Source organism: Taudactylus pleione, unplaced genomic scaffold (assembly GCF_031769625.1).
Source record: "Taudactylus pleione unplaced genomic scaffold, aTauple2 ptg000226l, whole genome shotgun sequence".
NCBI classification, from domain to species: Eukaryota; Metazoa; Chordata; class Amphibia; order Anura; family Myobatrachidae; genus Taudactylus; species Taudactylus pleione.
Window position 1 is genome coordinate 3,012,985 of NW_028284628.1, and position 22,052 is coordinate 3,035,036.

Genomic DNA, 22,052 nt, shown 5'->3' on the forward strand with positions numbered 1-22,052 from the left:
CTGGCAATGTGGAACAGAATGTATCTGGATGCTAAGGGGACTAGTTTGGATCCATATTGCCACTGAGCAGTAACACCTTGCTGCATATTATTCCTTCCATACGGACATAAGGAGAGGTATTTGATATCGTAAGTTACCAACCATACAGGGATTTATGGGCTGATGTATCTGTTTTAACAGCGATTTATTTCACTCCATGGCCACTATAGTCTTATGTTTTGGATATGTAATTGTCTCTGAATGTGTCATCTTAATAAAAATTATAGATGTTTTATTTTTTAAACCGTTTTATATATATTTATGCATTTGGTAGCGCTGGTTATATTGTTTATTTTATATACAACAAGGCTCAGGGGAAGCCAGCAGGTCACCTGTGGCGCCATATAAATAAAGGAGAATGATGATAATAAAAGGTCTCCCCCTCTCTCGGAGAGTCTCCTGTGGAAGGAATCACCACCAGCCCCCGCTGCCCCCTCGTACTTTCACTTCCATAAACGTTCAGACTCCCATACTAAGCATTAACCAATCAACGCCGGCCGCTAACAGACCTTGTCATGTGACGTCTAGTCTCCGCCCAGATGACTGTGTGACGCGAGGCCCCGCCCCTGACTTCTTATTGTGACGCTGCTGGGTCCTATTGCTTAGTCATTGTGACTGCTCCGGAACATGGCGGGGGTGGCAGGCAGGAGACACGGGGGCCGGTAAGATACCGGGGCATTAGTGACGCTGGCGGGAGGGAAGCAAGGCTACGCATGCCTGATATGGCTAACAGACGTTAAAGGTTAGAGATATAGGATAGAGTGTAGGAGGGGGGTAATGGTACAGACTGAGGTTAAGGGAAGCTTCTACATGGGGAAGGGCGGAAGTATTCATAGGGCTGGCAGGGCAGGCTATGCCACAGCAGTCTAGCAGACAATACTGGCAGTGTGATGCTATGGCAGAGCAGGCTGAGTGTGGTGCTATGGCAGAGCAGGCTGTCAGCGTGAGCTAGGGCAGGCAGGCAGGCAGGCAATGTGGGCTATGGCAGAGCAGGCAGGCAGGCAATGTGGGCTATGGCAGAGCAGGCAGGCAATGTGGGCTAGGGCAGGCAGGCAATGTGGGCTATGGCAGAGCAGGCTGGCTGTGTGGTGCTATGGCAGAGCGGGCTGGCAATGTGGTGCTATGGCAGAGCAGGCTGAGTGTGGTGCTATGGCAGAGCAGGCTGTCAGTGTGGTGCTATGGCAGAGCAGGCTGTCAGTGTGGTGCTATGGCAGAGCAGGCTGGCTGTGTGGTGCTATGGCAGAGCGGGCTGGCAATGTGGTGCTATGGCAGAGCAGGCTGAGTGTGGTGCTATGGCAGAGCAGGCTGTCAGTGTGGTGCTATGGCAGAGCAGGCTGTCAGTGTGGTGCTATGGCAGAGCAGGCTGGCAATGTGGTGCCATGGCGGAGCAGGCTGGCAATGTGGTGCCATGGCAGAGCAGGCTGTCAGTGTGGGCTAGGACAGGTTGGCAATGTGGAGCAGGGGCTTGTACAGTGAGTAGTGTGTGACATGTAAGTCTAATGTACAAGATATTGGTTAAATGTGATAGTAATAAAATCTCTGGAACAGGTGAGTGAATAAAGAATGTGAAATGCCTAAGGATAGCTTAGTGCAAGCGTTCTGTAGCATAATAACCTTTAATTACTACATATAAATGTATGCTCTACACCATGCTCAGTATATAGAGGGTAAACCGATGTACTATGTAACAGTGACCTGTTATGTCATTGGGGATCTGCGCATAGTTTCCTGTAATATATAAGCAAAGTATTAGTGTTTGGATTACAGATCGCTGCTAAGTATGAGGTGTGTGCAAGCCTCTGTTATAAGGAATTCATAGATGATGGAAAAAATCTGAAATACAGGGCAATAAACGCCGCAGAGGGAGCTACAGGGGTGTAATTGCACTTTCTGGATAACTTACATTTTCACTATACCAACCATGTCATTGTCTGTAGAGGACACAATTGGTGTAAATAATACAAAGAATGTGAGATAGGAGAAGAACTGTCCCATCCCCAGCTACTTATTATAGTGCTGTCTGGGATCCTGTGATGTCGGTTAGTGGACATCTACCGTTTACAGTGAGGGTAATGTCTAAATCCCCTTCACGGAGAGGACCCTGACATCATCAACCAGTGTCCAGCGTCATTCCCTGCCATCCAAGTGGGCATAGAGGTGGAATATAACCATGTAGCGAGCCACCGTGCCCGAAGCGTGGTGAGCGCAGCACAAACTTGTGTAAGTGGGGACAAAGTACTTCTGTAGCTGGATGTCATGGGCAGGAACTGCACTTCCGCCCTCACTCACGTCACTTCCAGGTCCCTCGCACGAAGGGGAAATACAGCCTACCTTACAGTAAGGCGCCAGTGAACATATGGCGATGGTATGGAAGAGAGTAGCTGTCATAATGGCAGGGCCTACAAGTGTCACTAGTTACTACACTGGCAGCAGATTAATGCAGTGTTGGTGGATTGTAATGTTAGATGCATCGGTTTTTAATGAAACTGTGGCTAATGGTGTGTTACAATACTGTACTGTGGCATGTATTTGTTATTGCTGGTATGTAGACCATTTCACTTGTCATTTATGGTATTTACTTCCCATATCTAATGTTCATTCTAGCACCCTGCACCTGTCACAACACGTGCAGTTCCTCTTTCCTGCCTGGGGGGTCGCTCTCTGCTCTGGTGCTTCTAGTACACTCTGGTCTGTATCTCTGCAGTTTGTTGCATTAGCTGAGTGTGCTGGAAGCAGAGAGCGACACCTCAGGCAGGAAAGAGGAACTGCACGGGTTGTGACAGGTGCAGGGTGCTAGAATGAACACTACACTATCATACCATCCTCTGTAATAGTCCCTCCCCTTGTTACAATCTATGGGCTCGATTCTATTCTGTGCGCCGGGAATCGGCTCCCGGAGCTATTCAATACACCGCGCAGCTAACCAGACTAAGGATTTCTTCTCGCACCACTCCGGGGATGCGAGCAGAAATCCGACAAAAGTCCCAGCGCGAGGCTGTTTTCTGCCCATCGAGCCTGGAAAACAGCATCGCGCCGGGAAGTTAGGTCAGGGAATGCCCGTTCTCGCGCCTTAAATAGGATGTTTAGTCACGAGAACGGGCATTCTCCGACTAAATTTAATAGCTCCGGGAGCTATCTCCCGGCGCTATTTACATCGCTGACAATTGAATAGAGCTCTATATCACAATTTTAGGTAGTTGTTAATTAGTTACCACTGGTGTGTACAGGATTACACCTTATGTAGTAGTTAGTGCCTCTATATACACGGTTACACCATAGCAGATTCTATCGCATCATGCCACGTACCGTTAAAGAATGAATGTTAATGGGACAGATGGTCTCCTAATCAAGCAAGCAGTGATTCCATTGATATAATACACAATGTACGAAGTAAAAGCATCATTTGTATTTGACACTGACAGTATTTGTGTTTATTCTCTTTACAGATATCAAACAAAAAATGAACTAGAAGATAGTTTCCTGGAGTCTCTTTAGCTGGATTATCTGCCGGAGCCGTTCCTACCCACCTGCCCCTTATTTGAGGCAATCTAAGGATGCCTGCTGTGATGTCTTGTTGGATTACATTTACTTGATTTTGATATGTCATCAACCATTTTCACAAGATGTGATCCCAGGATGCTTTTATCTGGAGAAGAAGTTTAATTTCCTACTGAAAACCTACATTTTTTGTTTTGTTAATACTGCAAAGCCGTTAAAACCAAAAAAAAAACAACACATAAGTAATTTTCTTTTCTCCCTGAACAATGTGCAGCTAAGGACTGTTTGTAAGCGTGGAGGGGATGTATGCCACGGAGTGCCAGGCTGAAGTCACGCCCTCGGGCAGCAATGGCAACCGCCAGTTCCAGTACTCGCTGGCGGATCACACCAATCAGGCTTTCAAGATTATGAACGAGCTGAGACTCGGGCATCAGCTGTGTGACGTGACGCTGCGAGTGACGTACAACGAGATAGAGACGGACTTTGTGGCCCATAAAATCGTGCTGGCTTCCAGCAGTCCCGTCTTCAGAGCCATGTTTACCAACGGGCTGAAGGAGTGCGGCATGGAGACGGTGACCATTAAAGGGATTCACCCCAAAGTCATGGAGCGGCTCCTGGAGTTTGCGTACACGGCCAGCATCTCCGTGGGGGAGAAGTGCGTCATACACGTGATGAACGGTGCGGTCATGTATCAGATGGACAGTGTGGTCAAGGCTTGCTGTGACTTCCTCATTCAGCAGCTGGACCCAAGCAACGCCATTGGCATTGCCAGCTTTGCCGAGCAGATCGGCTGCCAGGAGCTGCACCAGAAGGCTCGGGAATACATATACATGCACTTTGGGGAGGTGAGACTATATAGTAGTAACATGGAGGAGACTTGTCTTGCTTGGCACTTTCTTTTTGTATTAGAGAGTGATATGTTCTGGTCTTGAGACCTCGAAAGGCCCAAACTGAATATAGGGACTGACAGTTGTGATAATGCGTCCTTTTATTTATAGGGAATTAGCGCCAATAGGCATTATTCCACTGTTTATATTGTTACTTTTGATTGTCTGGGCTGCGGGACAGTATGTTGACATGGTTAAACTGTTATCACATTAATGCCGACATGCAGTTTTTCTGCATATTTTGGCCTATCACTAGTCTTAAATATAAAACAAAAATGTACTGTTGACATGCTAAATGTCAACATGAGCATTTCAACATTTGTGAATTTCATTGTTTTGTCTTGTCAGGTCGACATTCAGGCTTGTTACTATTTTTAGGATATGAGTACACTGGCTGATAAGTCTCATTGTTGTTGGTGTTATTATTTTCTTTCTATACTGTTTATACTGTTTTTTTTGTTGTTGTTTTTTTTTTTTTTTTTATCAGCAGCACCTGACAGGGAAGTGGCATAACGAGAATGCAGAATGAGGTTATGGGGGTAGGGGTGTGTGGGATGAGAGGAGACGGGTGACTGAGTCACTGATGGCTTATGGGGACATGTAAGTTATATTTCTACATTACCCTACAGAGAGATAAGCGTGGTCCAGGTGGAAGGACCATAAGTGCCTCCATTTTTTTTTTTTTTTTCTATGTAAAATTTTCCACAGCTGGTGGGAGATGTTAGCCATCACTATCTGTACTGGTGCGACAGGCCATGTTTTCTCATAGAAATCGGTTATCTATTGCTCAGTTGCGAGGGCATAGCGCTTTGTAAATGGAACAAAAGGTAAGTAAGAGGTCAATTCTTTTAATAGCTAACTAAGTTTCAATTACTACGGCCCCTTCTATTGGCATATTGCGTTACAATACATACAGAAATATTCTACATGCGACCCTCCAGCTGCTGTGGAACTACACATGCCAGCATGCCCTGCCACAGTTTTGGCATGCCTTAATCACAAAATTGTGGCAGGGGCATGCTGGGCAGTGCAGCTCCACAGGAGCATACCCCTAGCACACACTATATAGCATGACATACATGGGAGAGATATATTGATGAAGGCATAGATGTAATGGGCAGGCAGAAATAGATTAGGATGTGGTGTCGGATTATCTGCTGTCGCTGATAGAGGAGGTGGTGCCTTATTGCAGTGTAGCATGATACACCAGCAGAGGCTGTGGTGTTTATATGCCTGGTAACTTGCTCAAAAATGCCTGTCCCAGTCCAAGTCCTCTGAGTCCGAACCATGTTTCCTGTGTGCTCCTCGGTCGGGGCTAATTATTTCCATGGAATGAGCTCCCATATCCCAACAGGAATATATCCCAATGACAGGAGTGCGGGAAACAATTCTCTTTGTGTTTGTCAGTGGGAGGTTTAGCCACTGGCTTTTTAAATTAGGTTTCACATGTGTAATTAGGGCGTAAACAGGTCTGACAGTGGTTCCTGGTAATTTTATGAGATCCTGTTGGTGTACTGATTTGAGAGAGGACATCACATGGAAGTTAGCCTCTGACCTAAGCCAGGTAGGAGGATTGTGTTGTCTTGATCACCACTTGCTTTTGCTAATAGGGGGTAGTTGTTGGTATGTCTTAGGGTTAATAAGGAATGTGTCCCTTTGATGTAGATTTGGGCATCACTAATGTTAGATCTGTAGCCCTGCTTCCTGTGCCTTTACAGGAAGCAGGGCTACCTATCCCCTGATGCTACATAGTAAGAGTTGTAGACAAGGATGGCTGCATTGCGTGCTCAGAAATAAGTGCAGATCTTCCTCATATTTCAAGTTGTAGAAATCTCTGCGTCCTCACCACCCCTATCCTTCCACCTGCTGAGGTAGTGGTCATCATTTTCTGCGCACATGTGCACCAGCCCAGCCCCTGGCACATGTGCGACATAGCAGAGAGGGTGAGAGGAGGCCTTGGGCGGCATGAGGACGATGCTTGCAGAGGATGTTGCAGAACAGTGCAAACCCCAGAGTAGAGTTGGTACCTTTTTAGGGGTGTTGCTTACAGTATGAAGGGGAGCACAGCCCTGGCAGACTTCTGGTATCTTCCTAGACTTTTAATGGCTGTTATTAGTGCCTCTGTGTTTCACTGCGGTTGATTTTGGTTACTAGGCAGGTTCCAAGCAATGTCATAGGGAGCTGAGGGTAGACACGCGTCTTAGTGTGCAGACCGTCCATACTCAATAGGTGTAAAAGGAAGTATCTTGGTCATGGCGCCCCACTGCTTACTGGGCTGAGGCACTCTCATTTTTCAGTTGATGTTTTGTCTTCATGCCCTTTTGTAATCTTCCCTTCTGCCTTACAATTACTCTGTATTGCCTGACCGACTCTCTCACAGAACTCCCTTTTGTACATTGTGGGCTTCTGTGGCATCTAACCCTCGTCAGCAGAGTCTGTATCTTCTTTCCTAGAACTGCAGAACTTCCGGTGACTTCTTATCAAGTGATCTGTAATGTGATACCAGGGGCTAACTTCATGCCTTCCTGTTAGTTAGCTCTACTGGAGCAGTGCTTCTCAAACCTGATCGCTCAAGACACACTAACGGTCCTTGCTTGAGCACAGGTGACTTAATTAGTACTGCAGTCATTTTGATTTGACCATCTGTGCTCAAACATGGATATCCTTAAAACCTGGACTGTTAGTGTGTCCTGAGGACTGAGATTGAGAAGCACTACTCCAGAGATCAATAAGAAAGCAGCGGGGGCATTTACTGTACCGATGACCCATTGACTTGTATATAATTAATGCATCATTTTCCCCATTAATTACAGGGACCCTACGCAGGCACATTTGTTTTTAAGGTTAAAAGAAAGAGTGGTGGGGTCTCCCGTGGCACTGCTCTACAATGTACGAGATCAAAGTTGGAATCTGATTGGCTGCTATGGGGTACACCCAGCATTTTTTGCCTTTAGAAGTGTGTACATCTCCCCCTGAGTGTGTGACTGAGCGCACAGAATGTGCTGTTTACAGCATGAATCACACGTCCTTGTGCCTTGCTGAGTCATTGCCTTCTCCTGGGCTGGAATGTGCACTCTCCCCAGCCACTTATGTTAAAGATTATACCAGGAAAAACAAGACTGACAGACTTTGGTTCTACCTTGCACTGTCATGCTGCCTGGCATTATTCTCAGCGACCGTAAACACGCTTATCTGTGTCTGGTAATGACAGTGGTGTGACTAACGAGGGCTCGCTGCAGGCGTTGTCATAATTAGGAAATAAAATAAGTTCAGCATTGCCAGGCTGAATTCCACACCATGTGCTGCGGGCAGCAGTTTATCTTGCATGCCGTTCAGTGGCCTTATTGTGTCAAGCTGGTAGAAATGTATTCATCCACGGTTGTGTTTGTTTTATGTTCATATATGTTCACTGTCCTAATGTGGCCCCTTTTTTATTGTATTAGTTTTTTTTTATATTTGTGGTGTGTGGCTCCTTAAGATGCCCATTCATTAATAATCGTATCAGCAATGTGATCTGAGCGTGATATTGGCACCTATGATCACATTGCAGGACGCGATCATAGCACCTGAATGTAACAAACTGCACCCACAGGGATAGGGTCCTCTACAGTCCTGTGCTGGGGATCCTACACGTGCGCGGTCTACAGACCACACTTGCACGGCGGCCATTGCCGGGGAAGGGTTCCTATGGAACCCTCTCCCTGTACTTTTTGCAATGTGTAGCCCATAGGTTACAGCAGCATGACGCCATCTTCATATGGCCTAAGCTGCAGGGGTCTAGCTCCAGAATGCTTCGTATTCCGGAACGTGGTAAATCTTACAGCATTGCATCCCCTATAGAAACCTATGGGGACTGCGGCTGCTGGTGCAAATGGAGGAACAGCAGCAGATATCTGCTGGGATCCCTCCACCATACATTCAGGGGATACTAAATATTTAATAAGAATAAAAATCCTACAGGAAATATTTTGCCAGTGGTCCCTGGCCAGCCAGGTGCCATATTCACTACAGATGTCCCATCATCCCATCACCACCGCTGACCTAGGACACAGCGGGTGCGATCATGATTATGTTGAATGTAGTGTAATACACCGATCTGTCCTTTTCCGGTTCTCTGGTAAAGGAGCAGTTTATCAGACCTGAGAGCTCTCGCTCTGAATGGGGAACAGTAATGAGGTTCTAGATTGGTCTGCTCCTAGAGCCAGTGGGACCGGCACCTAGAGCCATCTCTCTGTAATTTAGGGTTGTCATTAACCACCCGGCTCTGCATATAAAGTTACACTCAGGGGTTTCGCAGCTGCAGTATTGAGTTGTTCTATATGTTTTAGGTCCTTATGAGACACATTTGTTGCAGCAAAGTCAGACAAGACACAATCCTGCACTGAGGTATATTGCTCCTAGTGTTTCCTACATACGTAGGACTAACAGTCACCACTTTTATCTCCGATATCCATTCTGATAATCTCCTGAAAGTTTTATTAGCAGGAGCAGCCTGTGTTCTAGCTTTGCCTGACCTTTTAGTTGTATTTTATAACCTGATTGGTGTGTTCACTTGCACACTGTGTACAGTCGGGCGACTCTTGCTCTCACTCCAGTTCCTGTTGTTAGTTTATGGCTGTTACTCTGCTCTCACACTGTACTCTTTGTCTGTCACTTAGGTGTCCAAGCAGGAGGAGTTTTTCAACCTGTCACGTTGTCAGCTGGTAAATCTCATCAGTCGGGATGACCTGAACGTACGCTGCGAGTCTGAAGTCTTCCACGCTTGTATAAACTGGGTCAAGTATGACTGCGAGAACCGACGGCCCTACATCCAGGCGCTCCTGCGTGCCGTACGCTGCCATTCCCTCACCCCCAACTTCCTCAAGCTGCAGCTTCAGCGCTGTGAGATCCTGCGTGGAGACACCCGTTGTCAGGACTACTTGTCCCAGATCTTCCAGGACCTCACCCTCCACAAACCCACCAGCCTTCAACAGGGCAGGATCCCAAATGTCCCGCAGTTCATCTACGTGGCTGGTGGCTACTATCGTCATTCGCTCAACTTCCTGGAGGCGTACAACCCAATGGAGGGGGAGTGGCTTAGCTTGGCTCCCTTGGAGATGCCACGGAGTGGGCTCGCTGGATGTGTTCTGGGGGGTCTCTTTTATGCAGTGGGAGGACGCAATAATGCTCCCGATTGCAATGAGGATTCTGATGCCATGGACTGCTACAATCCTATGAACAACCAATGGTCGCCTTGTGCCTCTATGAGCGTGCCCAGGAACAGGGTGGGGGCCGGCGTCATAGATGGACAAATTTATGCAGTGGGTGGATCTCACGGATGCCTACATCACAACAGCGTGGAGAGGTGGGTTCTTCTCATTGTCCCATGATATCAAATCTTGCATAGGAGGCTACTGGGAAGTAGAATGTTTTAATGATGTTGTCCACCATCATAGTAATATGTGGGTGTTTATTTGTTATATGTGTTGTGGGGGGGGGGGGGGAGGGTTAGGTTTAGTGTTCCCAGGGGGGACTTAGGGTTAGGCACATTCCCGGGAGGTTAGGTTTAGGCTAGGGGAATGGGGGGTTAGGTACCCCTGGGGGGGGTTAGGGTTAGTCACCCCTAAGCGAGGGTTAGAGGGTAGAATAGGTTAGAGAATACTTACCTGGGGGTGATCGGGATTTTCAGTGCTGCCGGGATGCCGTTATCGGGATTTGAACCGCCGGCCATGCTGAATCCATCCATTCGCATCTAATGACGACACAATGGCCGTGAATAATAAAAAAAAAGTCTACATTTTAGTGTCAACATGACCTTATGAAAGTAAATATATATCTACAGTATAATGGTAAACCTAATGACCATGTCAACTTTTTGACTGTCGACATTCAGAATGTGTTGACCTTGTGATGTCGACCTTTCCAACCTTTCTAGTATCGACCAGATGCTGTTATATGCTTCCTCCCATATTTCCTGTTTCTTTTCACCCTACTTTATAACTAGTGTCCGCACAACGGAAGTCATTTTGCACAGGAAGCCGCTGTTCTCAGTATTTTTGCATTTATTCTCAAAAGTGGCAAATTAAATACTTGCTCTCCAGTCAAGGTAATATGACCTCCCAATATGGATCACCCCACATGCTGAGACCTACATACAGCAGGATAGCATTGGGGTGGGCCCTGAGCCTTGAGTTCATCTGTTGGGAGACACTGGAGCTGGTTTCTGGCACACACAGAGCTCCCGCTGCAGCATCCCATTGGTCTTGCTTCCTGCACGTACACAAACATTGTCCATTCACTATGCCCAAAGCTGCCATCGCCCATGCCAGGCACAGAGGTTTCACCCGCATGCACGATTTGTATTCCACAGATATGAACCTGAGAGAGATGAGTGGCAGCTTGTAGCACCAATGAAGACGCGGAGGATTGGAGTGGGCGTGGCTGTGCTGAACAGGCTCCTCTACGCTGTTGGTGGCTTTGATGGGACAAACAGACTGAGCTCTGCGGAGTGTTATTACCCCGAGACTGATGAATGGAAGGACATCGCCCCCATGAACGTTGTGCGTAGTGGTGCAGGTGAGTGTATGGGGACATAACTGAGTGCTTTTTTAGGTGTGTCAGTGAGTTTACAGCATGTAGGATGCAAAACAGACTGTAGTTTATCAGGGCAGCAGAATGTAATGAATCCAGCTGCAGATAAAATGTTTGAAACATATATATATTTATTTATTGCATCCAGGAAAGTATTAACAACGCTTCACTTTTTCCACATTTAGTTATGTTACAGCCTTTTTCCAAAGTGGAATAAATTCATTTTTGTCCTCAAAATTCTACACACCATACCCCATAATGACCACATGTAAAAAAAGTTTTTTTGCAAATTTAATAAAAAAACAAGAAACTTAGGCCCTCATTCAGAGCCGTACGCTCTGAGCAGAGCGCACGCTCTGAATGAGGGCCGTCCTCCATAACTATGGAGCGTCCCCCTGGGCGCTCGTATAGCTGTGGGTCACCACCCACAGCCTATACGAGCGTGCAGTTTGATGGCCGCGATGGTCGTGACCATCGCGACCATCGAAACTGCGAGCTGGAGCCTGCGGTTGAGGTTTTCAACCGCAAGGCCCGGAGTGATTTTGGCTCTATCAGAGCCAAAATCACTCCCACTGACATCACTAGTGATGTCAGTGGGCCGGCTTCTGACGGGAGGCGTTCCCTTGGGAACGCCCCCGTCAGGGAGGCACGCCCACCAAAGGGGGCGTGCTGTCAATCAACATCGACAGCACGCCCCCTTTGATCAGACACAACGAGCGAAGGACTTTCCTTCGCTCGTCGCATCTGGCGCATGCGCTTGATGGAGCTCCCTCCATCGTGCGCATGCTCAGTGCAGACCATCGACCCACTTGCGAGCGGACAGCCGCTTGCGAGTGGGTCTGAATCAGGGCCTTAATGCTCAATACTTTGTTGATGCACCTTTGGCTGCAATGACAGCCTCAAGTCTTTTTGAATATGATGCCACAAGCTTGGCACACCATTTTGGGCAGTTTCACCCATTCCTCTTTGCAGCACCTCTCAAGCTCCATCAGGTTGGATGGGAAGCGTTGGTGCACAGCCATTTTCGGCTCTCTCCAGAGATGTTCTCGTTTGATATCTTGGCTGTGTGCTTAGGGTCGTTGTCCTGCTGAAAGATGAACCGTCACCCCAGTCTGAGGTCAAGAGCACTCTGGAGCAGGTTTTCATCCAGGATGTCTCTGTACATTGCTGCATTCATCTTTCCCTCTATCCTGACTAGTCTCCCAGTTCCTGCCGCTGAAAAACATCCCCACAGCATGATGCTGCCACCACCATGCTTCACTGTAGGGATGGTATTGGCCTGGTGATGAGTGGTGCCTGGTTTCCTCCAAACATAACACCTGGCATTCACTCCAAAGAGTACAATCTTTGTTTCTCATGGTCTGGGAGTCCTTCAGGTGCATTTTGGCAAACTCCAGGTAGGCAGCCAAGTGCTTTTTACTAAGGAGTGGCTTCCGTCTGGCCACTCTAACATACAGGCCTGATTGGTGGATTGCTGCAGAGATGGTTGTCCTTCTAGAAGGTTTTCCTCTCTCTCCACAGAGGAATGCTGTAGCTCTGACAGAGTGACCATCGGGTTCTTGGTCAGGGCCCTTCTCCCCCGATCGCTCAGTTTAGACTGCCAGCCAACTCTAGGAAGAGTCCTGGTGGTTCCAAACTTCTTCCATTTACGGATGATGGAGGCCACTGTGCTCATTGGGACCTTCAAAGCAGCAGATATTTTTCTGTACCCTTCCCCAGATTTGTGCCTCGAGACAATCCTGTCTCGGAGGTCTACAGACAATTCCTTGGATTTCATGCTTGGTTTGTGCTCTGACATGCACTGTCAAGTGTGGGACCTTATATAGACAGGTGTATGCCTTTCAAAATCATGTCCAATCAACTGAATTTACCACAGGTGAACTCCAATTAAGCTGTAGGAACATCTCAAGGATGATTAGTGGAAACAGGATGCACCTGAGCTCAATTTCGAGCTTCATGGCAAAGGGTGTGAATACTTATGTACATGTGGTGATTTTTTTTTTTTTTTTTTTATTAAATTTGCAAAAATCTCAAAAAAAAACTTTTTACACGTTGTCATTATGGGGTATTGTGGTGTAGAATTTTGAGGATAAAAAATAATTTATTCCATTTTGGAATAAGGCTGTAACATAACAAAATGTGGAAAAAGTGAAGCGTTGCGAATACTTTACGGAAACACTGTGTGTATTTATGTGTGTGTGTGTGTGTATGTACCTCCTCATTCAATGGTTTTTGTTTATTTAAATAATTTTCAACATAGTAGATTAATACTGAAGACATCAAAACTATGAAAGAACACATGTGGAATTATGTTGTAAACAAAAAAGTATGTTTTATATTTTAGATTCCTCAAAGTAGCTTTGCACACTCTTGGCATTCTCTCAATCCGCTTCATGAGTTAGTCTCCTGGAATGGTTTTGAATTAACAGGTGTGCCTTGTCAAGAGTCAATCTGTGGAATTACTTGCCTTCTTAATGTGTTTGAGACCATCAGTTGTGTTGTGCAGAGGTAGGGTTAGTACACAGTGGACTGTTGTAATCCATATTATGGCACCAACCACTCAACTCAGTACAGAGAAACAACAGTTCATCATTACTTTAAGACATGAAGGTCAGTCGATACGGAAAATTTTAAGAACTTTGAATGTATCCTCAAGTGCAGTTGCAAAAACCATCAAACGCTATGATGAAACTGGCTCTCATGAGGACCGCCCCAGGAAAGGAAGACCAAGAGTTACATCTGCTGCAGAGGACAAGTTCATTAGAGTTACCAGCCTCAGAAACCATTACTTAACAGCACCTCAGATTAGAAACCACATAAAGTCTTCACAGAGTTCAAGTAGCAGACAAATCTCAACATCAACCGTTTAGAGGAGACTGCGTGAATCAGGCCTTCATAGTCGTATTGCTGTGAAGAAGCCACTACGGAGGATGAACAACAAGAAGAAGAGAATTGTTTCAGCCAAGAAACACAAGGAATGGACATTAGACCAGTGGAAATCTGTACTTTGGTCTGATGAGTCCAAATTTGAGATTTTTGGTTTCAACCACCGTGTCTTTGGGAGACGCAGAAAAGGTGAGCGGATGGTTTCTGCATGTGTGGTTCCCACTGTGAAGCATGGAGGAGGAGTTGTGATGGTGTGGGGGTGCTTTGCTGGTGACACTGTTGGGGATTTATTCAAAATTCAAGGCACATAACCAGCATGGCTACCACAGCATTCTGCAGCACCATGCCATCCCATCTGGTTTGCGCTTACTGGGACCATCATTTGTTTTTCAACAAGACAATGACCCCAAACACACCTCCCGGCTATGTAAGGGCTACTTGACCAAGAAGGAAAGTGATGGAATGCTGCGTCAGATGATCTGGCCTCCACAATCACCCGACCTAAACCCAGTTGAGCTGGTTTGGGATGAGTTGGACGGCAGAGTGAAGGAAAAGCAGCCAACAAATGCTCAGTACCTCTGGGAACTCCTTCAAGACTGTTGGAAAACCATTCCAGGAGATACCTCATGGCGCAGACTGAGAGAATGCCAAGAGTGTGCCAAGCTGTCATCCAAGCAAAAGGGGACTACTTTGAGGAATCTGAAATATAAACCATATTTTGATTTGTGTAACACTTTTTTTTTTTTTTTTTTTTCTTTTTTGTTTAAAACATAATTCCATGCATGTTCTTTCATAGTTTTGATGTCTTCAGTGTTAATCTACTATGGTGAAAATAATTTAAATAAACAAAAATCATTGAATGAGAAGGTGTGTCCAAGCCTTTGACTGGTACTGTGTGTGTGTGTGTGTGTGTGTGTGTGTGTGTGTGTGTGTGTGTGTGTGTGTGTGTGTATTTATGCCTTTATCCTGCACTCAAACAATAATACAATAAAACACAATCAGTTAGCTGCACCTTAATTTCCGATCCCCTGTTAGTGGGATCAACATACAAACAAATAAAGAATAAGGGCGCTCCAAGAGGAATACTCTTCACAGTTGCTCTCGAGGCATACGATGTAGCTTTGATATATAAAGTGATTTGCCAACCAGTATTTAGGAGGTGTAGATGGGCCAATCAAAAACTTCCAAATGTCATTGTGTAGATTCTCCATAAAGTAATGTTTAGTTTATAAGACTTTTTAGAAGCCGTCAAACAAAGGAATTGTGACCCACAAACTAATCCGGCGAGTTCCTGCAAGTACACCCTCGCACCAGAATAAAACACCCAAAAAATGGCCAAATGGCCGACCGTTATACCATATTTTCGTCCCTTGATAGGACTTCATCAGGGGTAAATCTTAATATGTTAACAAGACACAGACATAAGCACCTTCAGAATATTTCTCTGCAGTAGACGCCGCAAGGGAAACAATATCAGCCATGGGTGACTGTACACAACCAACTCTGCGTCGGGTTGAAGGTGTCTGTTTTAAGGCTGAACTCCTTGGGTCCATTACCACGAGTTCGCACCCTTTTGGGTGAGGTAGAGGTTTCTCGGTACCATTCTCCAGTGGTTCAGCAAACAAATTAGCACCTTATCAAAATACATTTCATGTAAGCACATTCTTATGCTTTGTTCATTTTATTGTGGAAATAAACCTTCTAAAAATATGGTATAACGGTCGGTCATTTTCTGGGTGTTTTATTCTGGTGTGAGGGTGTACTTGCAGGAACTTGGCGGATCAGTTTGTGGGTCACAATTCCTTTGACGGCTTCTAAGGTCTTCTAAACCAAACATTACCTTAAGGATAATCTACAGAATAACATTTGGAAGTTTTTGATTGGCCCATCTACACCTTCTAAATACTGGTCGGCTAATATATATATATATATATATATTAGTGGATGTACGTCACAAGCTTTATATAATGACAACGACCAAAGCTTCTGATGTAGAGGCCCCTGAGCCTAAATTCCAGCTTGTACATTTTCCCTGCACTATTACAGGCGATGATGATGATGATTGAGCCACATATATAAAAATGTCCCCACAGAAAAAAACTGGGCAAAAACAGAACGGGAGAAAACCAGTTGGGAGACACCGGCCACATTGCTAATAAGCGGCATCATCTGTTACTATAAATGTTCCTCAGAGAGGACCTGGTTCTCCGTCTGATCTGGACCACGTTCCCCCATTGGAGCATGTTGTCTTTCTCATGTGCCCCTGTCATTTCCTAAATGTTGAGAGAGGGCTTGGTGATGAGGCCTCCCCATTGTTGTGTGCCCTGCCCCATTATTATGTGTGCCCCGCCCCATTGTTTGCCCCGCCCCTTTTCATGGTACTGTGCAGGGGGGCAACACTTCAGCAGGATATCCTGTCAATGACCCATTCATAAATGCTCCTTTATTTGTAACTTTAATAGACTTCATACATATTTATCATTATTAGCATATGACCTGCAGAACAAGCCCTTATGTCAACGGCTTGGAGCTATCCCACATTGCTGCATATTGTAGTATACTGTGTATTGTATGATCATGTTAAATGTAACTCCTACCTTCATGGATCAGACTTTGTTATATTCCAGCTAGAAGTGAGGATTGGAGGGAGCAGCTGTATTTGTAGGTGCTGGCTCTTCTTGCACTTACCTGTTATTAATCATATATTATGGCCTTTGAAAGGTTTTATTTACAATGTGGGAAAAATAATTACCCATTTAACAGTGTCTTCCCCCAAACCTGGCTTTACCCCTATATATTAGGGCTCGTCCGTATACAGTAGTCGTGTAAATGAAAAAGACATGGGTAACCTGGGAACTCCCTGCATGGACAAAAACAGACAAATCTCAGGTGCACAACTCCAAATTATTAATAATATATAAATGCAATAAAATTTTGCAATCAATAGAGGTTTTTAGCATAATCTTGGCCAGGGTTATGGGCCTACCCACCATATCCAGGTAACCTCTGTAGAGTAGGTCCCTAACATACTACGATTCAAATGCAGAGCGCAGGATACCCCCAAACTAGCCCAGCTAAGCCACCCCAGAGCACCGCCATAGTAAGAAAAGTGCAGTGTGAAAGAGATAGTTAGGAGCAGCTACTGCTGCATATAAAGAATGAAAATAAAAAGTGAGGTACATATATAATAAACAAACAGTGAAGGGTTAAAATGTGTTATAAAAGAAAAATGTGTTATAATGCGGTGCCCTGAAACAGATCAACCAACCAGGGGGACCCACGCCCCAAAAATGAACCAAAGTTGCACTACAGTATATAAAACTTGTAGGACTTCCCTAGAATTGTGCCTATTACTAGTGTGCATATTCATCACAAGACTCCTTGCTTTTAAACCAATAAGGTAGGGGTGCTAATCCAGACTGAGGGCGTCTCCTTTCCCTCAGGTGTGCAATAAAGCACATTAAATGGAGTATATGGGAAATATTTCTGGACTGCACACCCTAAATATATATATATATATAATGGGAGGTGCTACCTGATGAGACAAATTGCAGGCACAAAAACAGACAAATCTCAGGTGCACAACTCCAAATTAATAATAATATATAAATGCAATAAAATTCGTAGTATGTTAGGGACCTACCCTACAGAGGTTACCTGGATTTGGTGGGTAGGCCCATAACCCTGGCCAAGATTATGCTAAAAACCTCTATTGATTGCAAAATTTTATTGCATTTATATATTATTAATAATTTGGAGTTGTGCACCTGAGATTTGTCTGTTTTTGTGCCTGCAATTTGTCTCATCAGGTAGCACCTCCCATTATATATATATATTTAGGGTGTGCAGTCCAGAAATCTTTCCCATAAACTCCCTGCATGGACCAGTAAGGCCAGTTCCCAGAATGACCCTAGAAAGAATACTGCAATTATCAGTAACAAATCTATATTGAAATCTTTTTTTCACGTCCTGTAATACATGTTGTAATATTAATGTGTACACATCTTTGTCCCATGATTGCAGGGGCGTGTGCGCTGGATACAAGCGTGTACGCGATGGGAGGCTATGATGGGAGGGACCAGCTGAACAGTGTGGAGAAATACGATGTGGAGAAGGACCATTGGAGCTTTGTGGCCCCAATGGCACACCGTCGGAGCGCACTCGGGGTCACCGTCCATCAAGGAAGGATCTATGTACTAGGTAACTGCCCTGGAGTAGATGGAAGGTTGGGTAGCTGGTTATGGTGGACAAGTACTCATCAGAACCGTAGGGCTTTAGTTGGGAAGGTGACACCATTTGAGTAGTTGAGATCTTGCTTTAGTCCTAGATAATCTATTTGTACATTGGAGTTTTTAGGCCGGTTACATGCAGCTGTATGAGCCCTGTGTGTTTAGTGCACGCTAGCGCTGAAATGTTACAGGAGCGCTGTAGGCTCTGAAGTGTTCTGGCAAATGTTAGCTTGGCCGATAATTGGTTTTGCTTCCTGTCCTTAAGGCGGATACGATGGGAACACGTTCTTGGACAGTGTGGAGTGTTATGACCCCGCCCAGGATGTATGGACAGAGGTGACCCATATGATGTCGGGCCGCAGCGGCGTGGGAGTGGCAATCACCATGGAGCCGTGTCGCAAAACCCAGTGCGGGGGCATCTTCCCGGAAAAATCAAAGGATGAGAACCCGCAGGACAGACTCCGAGGCGAATGTATCTTCTCATCAAGCTGCAAAAAGTAGCAGAGGGGTCGGACGTTCAACAAAACTTATAGGAAAAACTGCTCAGTGTTATAGAACATTTGGGGTAATTTCTTTATTCTACTTTGGGGGTACAGCGGTGTTTCTACAGTCCGATTTAATAAATTCCATCCCAGGTGCCATGGAAGTGTAATATACCGTCATTACTATGTGACTGCGCCTTTCCTACCAGTGACATTAGGTAATCCGCAGATCTTGTGTATATTAAGGTTTAAAGTTTCTTTGAGTTTTCTCAAGTTTTTTTTTGTTTGCTGTAATGGTGACTTCAGCCTCTGCAATAACTAGAACTGTACTAGGAGTCATTTCGGGCTGGAACATATAAATGATCATTTTAAAGTGCAATGTTTCATGTGTTATGTAATTTATGTGCTGCTGAAATTCGAGGAGAAATAATATTTCTTTTAAATTATTATTCCAAAATCTGATTTGTGTATTTCAGTCTACAATACTTTTTCTGATTTCCAGGACAGTAAAATAAAAAATACAAATAAAAACAAACAAAAACAGCCACAATTCTTACACTGGGGAAGTTTAATGTCCAACTGATCTGTTATTTATTCGGGAAAAAAAGAGGCTAATCTTCTGGACCAAATACCATATTAACATCACTTCCAAAGTCTGCAATGGTTTTATGTATCCTGCGTATGTCAGATAAAAGTTACTGGTCATTTAAAGTTGAACCACTGTATAAGTACTTAAATATCAAGCAAGATTATAGTTAGTTTATAATCTTATTTAAAGAGGAAAATAATACAGTATTTATCTGTTCTTAGTTCATGAAGATATTTGGGGAGAGATTTAATAAAACCTCTAAAAAGGTAACCAATCTGATTCTGTCTCTGATTCAATGTGTACATCCTAGGACAGTGCTAGCTGAAATCTGATTGGTTGATATTGGAAGCAAAGCAAATTTTTTTTTATTTTTTTAGTTCATTTTTAGAATTTTAATTAAATCTTGCCCTTGGTCAATGCCTAGAAGTTATCTATACTAATCTGGAGGGACATGAATGTAAACCTCTATATGAAAGAATTCAGATGCAAAAAATACTTGTATTATGTAAAACTTATCCTCAGGAGTGTATACGATCTCACATTCTCTCTATATAATGTGTTTAATTTAATTTCAAAGTTATTAGCATGATAAAGTGCCCTGGAAAACTGAGAGTTGGATAACGACTGTTTTGCATGATGGCCTTTCGTTAGCCTATTGAGATGAAGTTTTACTGTATTATAAAACGACAACGAGCTATTTCAGCATTACAGATGCACTTTAAACATAAAAAATGTCCCTTAAGTTTATTTACCCTTCTAATTTTGTGACTCTCCAATTTTTCTATTTTGAAATTTTGTGATGTAAAAATCGAAGTATTCTTGTTAAACATTATAGGTGAATGTATATATTTGACATATTTAATTTTATTTGATTTATATCCTTGACAAAGTCAGATGTTGGTAACAAACATTCGCTAGGAGCAGGCGGCCATTAAAATGTAGGAAAGAAATGTTTTAAGGAGGGGGGGGGGATGTAATATTCCCTAAATTGACAGCTCTGATAAGGAGCAAGTGTTGTATAAATGGACAAATCAGAAATTCTCAACTTTACATAACACTGGGGGTGATTCAATTAAACGCGAATTGAATAGCGCCGGGAGCGAGCACCCGGAGGTGTTCAATTCAGTGCCCTGTGTGGTCGGCGAATGCCGGTCATCTACCTTAACAAGGGTGTTAAGGCGCGGTAACTGGCATCCTCTGACTAAAGTGCCGGGCGCGTTGCTGTTAGCGCCGTGCTATGCAGAAAAATAGCCCTGCACTTTGGTCGGATTTCTCTTCGTATCCCCAGGGGGGTGCGAGAAGAAATCCTTAGTGCACCCAAACAGCACGGTGTATTGAATAGCTGCGAGAGTCCCTTCCGTCCCTATTCAATAGCGCGTTGAATTGAATTCCCCCCCATAGTAGCCAGGATTTTCTGCTGCACTGTACTGGTCAGCCAGATATTCCTCGTACTGGCACAGCAGCTTGCCCTCCTGGTACCCTGCGTATGTTGGCATTCTACCTGTGGCTAAGTTATTACTGTACTCGGGAAGAGGTCCTGTTATAACAACATCCATACATAAGTGAGGGTAAGCATTTTCAATTGATCCAGCCATATAAAAACTTGTTCCTCTTTCATATATACATTTATTCCCATCTCTGTACAGTGGAGTATTGTTATTCTTTTATAGTATAAAAAAAATAATAGTTTTAAGGTGCCCGTGTATGGTCCGATCCAGCCATTCATCTCCTATCTGCGAAACGCTAGTCTTGGGGGTTCTCCAATTGTGCCATATGGCCAGATCTGATTTAGCCACAAGAAACTTCCCTGTTCTACCATAGAAGAGAATGACCAACATGACCGATAGTGCACATATGCTCCCTGTTAGCCATGTTGGAGCGCCTGTAAACTTCGGTAGTGCTTGCATAGATCTGACCGCCATGGTAAACCCCCACCTAGATAAAACTATGGTTTTCTATTCCAACTCTGCATCATTTTGTTTTTTACTTTCTTGCCAACAGCCCTAAACCCTGAATGTTTATACAGAACTGTATGTAATGTACATATTTACAGATATATATAGCACTTATTTTAATTAGATACTTTTTTTTCCATGAGCTGCAATGCTGCTTTTAATACAATGTGTATATAGATCTCTCTGTATACTGACACTGTCTGTGTCATCTGTGTATTGTACAGCTCTATTTTATTGGCAATGTTCACCTGTAATTTAACTCTGTTTTCAATATAAACCTGTCATTTAAAGAATGTCTCCTCTTATTTCTACACTTACGTTGTTCGGCAAATGATATAGAGGACAAAAACTGGAAACACCTGGATATACAGTCAGGTGCATAAATATTGGGACATTGACAGAATATTCATATTTTGGCCTCTATTCACCACCAAAATGGCTTTGAAATGAAACAAACAAACTAAATCTGAAAGTCTGCAGGTAAAGCACATCTTGTTTGAGGGTAATTACATCCAAATCAGGTGAACGGTGTAGGAATTACAACGGTTTCTATATGTGCCTCCCACTTTTTAAGGGGCCAAAAGTAATGGGACTATCAACTCAAAAGCTATTTCGTGGACAGGTGTGGGCTATTCCCTCGTTATTTCATTATCAATTAAGCAGGTAAAAGGTCTGGAGTTGATTCTAGGTGTGACATTTGCATTAGGAATCAGTTGCTGTCGATGAGATCCAAAGAGCTGTCACTATCAGTGAAGCAAGCCATCATTAGGCTGAAAAATCAAAACAAACCCATCAGAGAGATAGCAAAAACATTAGGTGTGGCCAAATCAACTGTTTGGAACATTCTTAAAAAGAAAGAATGCACCGGAGAGCTCAGCGACACCAAAAGACCCGGAAGACCACGGAAAACAACTGTG

General features: G+C 44.3%; 1 protein-coding gene across 1 annotated transcript; it reads left to right on the forward strand.

The window, feature by feature from the left end:
* Window positions 1-614: 614 nt before the first annotated feature.
* KEAP1 (kelch like ECH associated protein 1) lies at window positions 615-21,413 on the forward strand. Its single transcript, XM_088479061.1, has 6 exons — window positions 615-701; window positions 3,486-4,382; window positions 9,083-9,768; window positions 10,774-10,979; window positions 17,904-18,080; window positions 18,375-21,413. Exons 2-6 carry the CDS (start codon window positions 3,840-3,842, stop codon window positions 18,608-18,610), a joined length of 1,848 nt encoding a protein of 615 aa, XP_088335187.1. The 5' UTR covers window positions 615-701; window positions 3,486-3,839; the 3' UTR covers window positions 18,611-21,413.
* Window positions 21,414-22,052: the final 639 nt, after the last annotated feature.

What these genes read in the sequence shown, in the direction of transcription:
- KEAP1 (XM_088479061.1), top strand. Translation starts at nt 3,840, where the DNA reads ATGTATGCCACGGAGTGCCAGGCTGAAGTCACGCCCTCGGGCAGCAAT. An exon ending in TATACATGCACTTTGGGGAG is followed by an intron (nt 4,383 to 9,082) that starts GTGAGACTATAT and finishes TCTGTCACTTAG; the next exon opens with GTGTCCAAGCAGGAGGAGTT. An exon ending in CGTTGTGCGTAGTGGTGCAG is followed by an intron (nt 10,980 to 17,903) that starts GTGAGTGTATGG and finishes CCATGATTGCAG; the next exon opens with GGGCGTGTGCGCTGGATACA.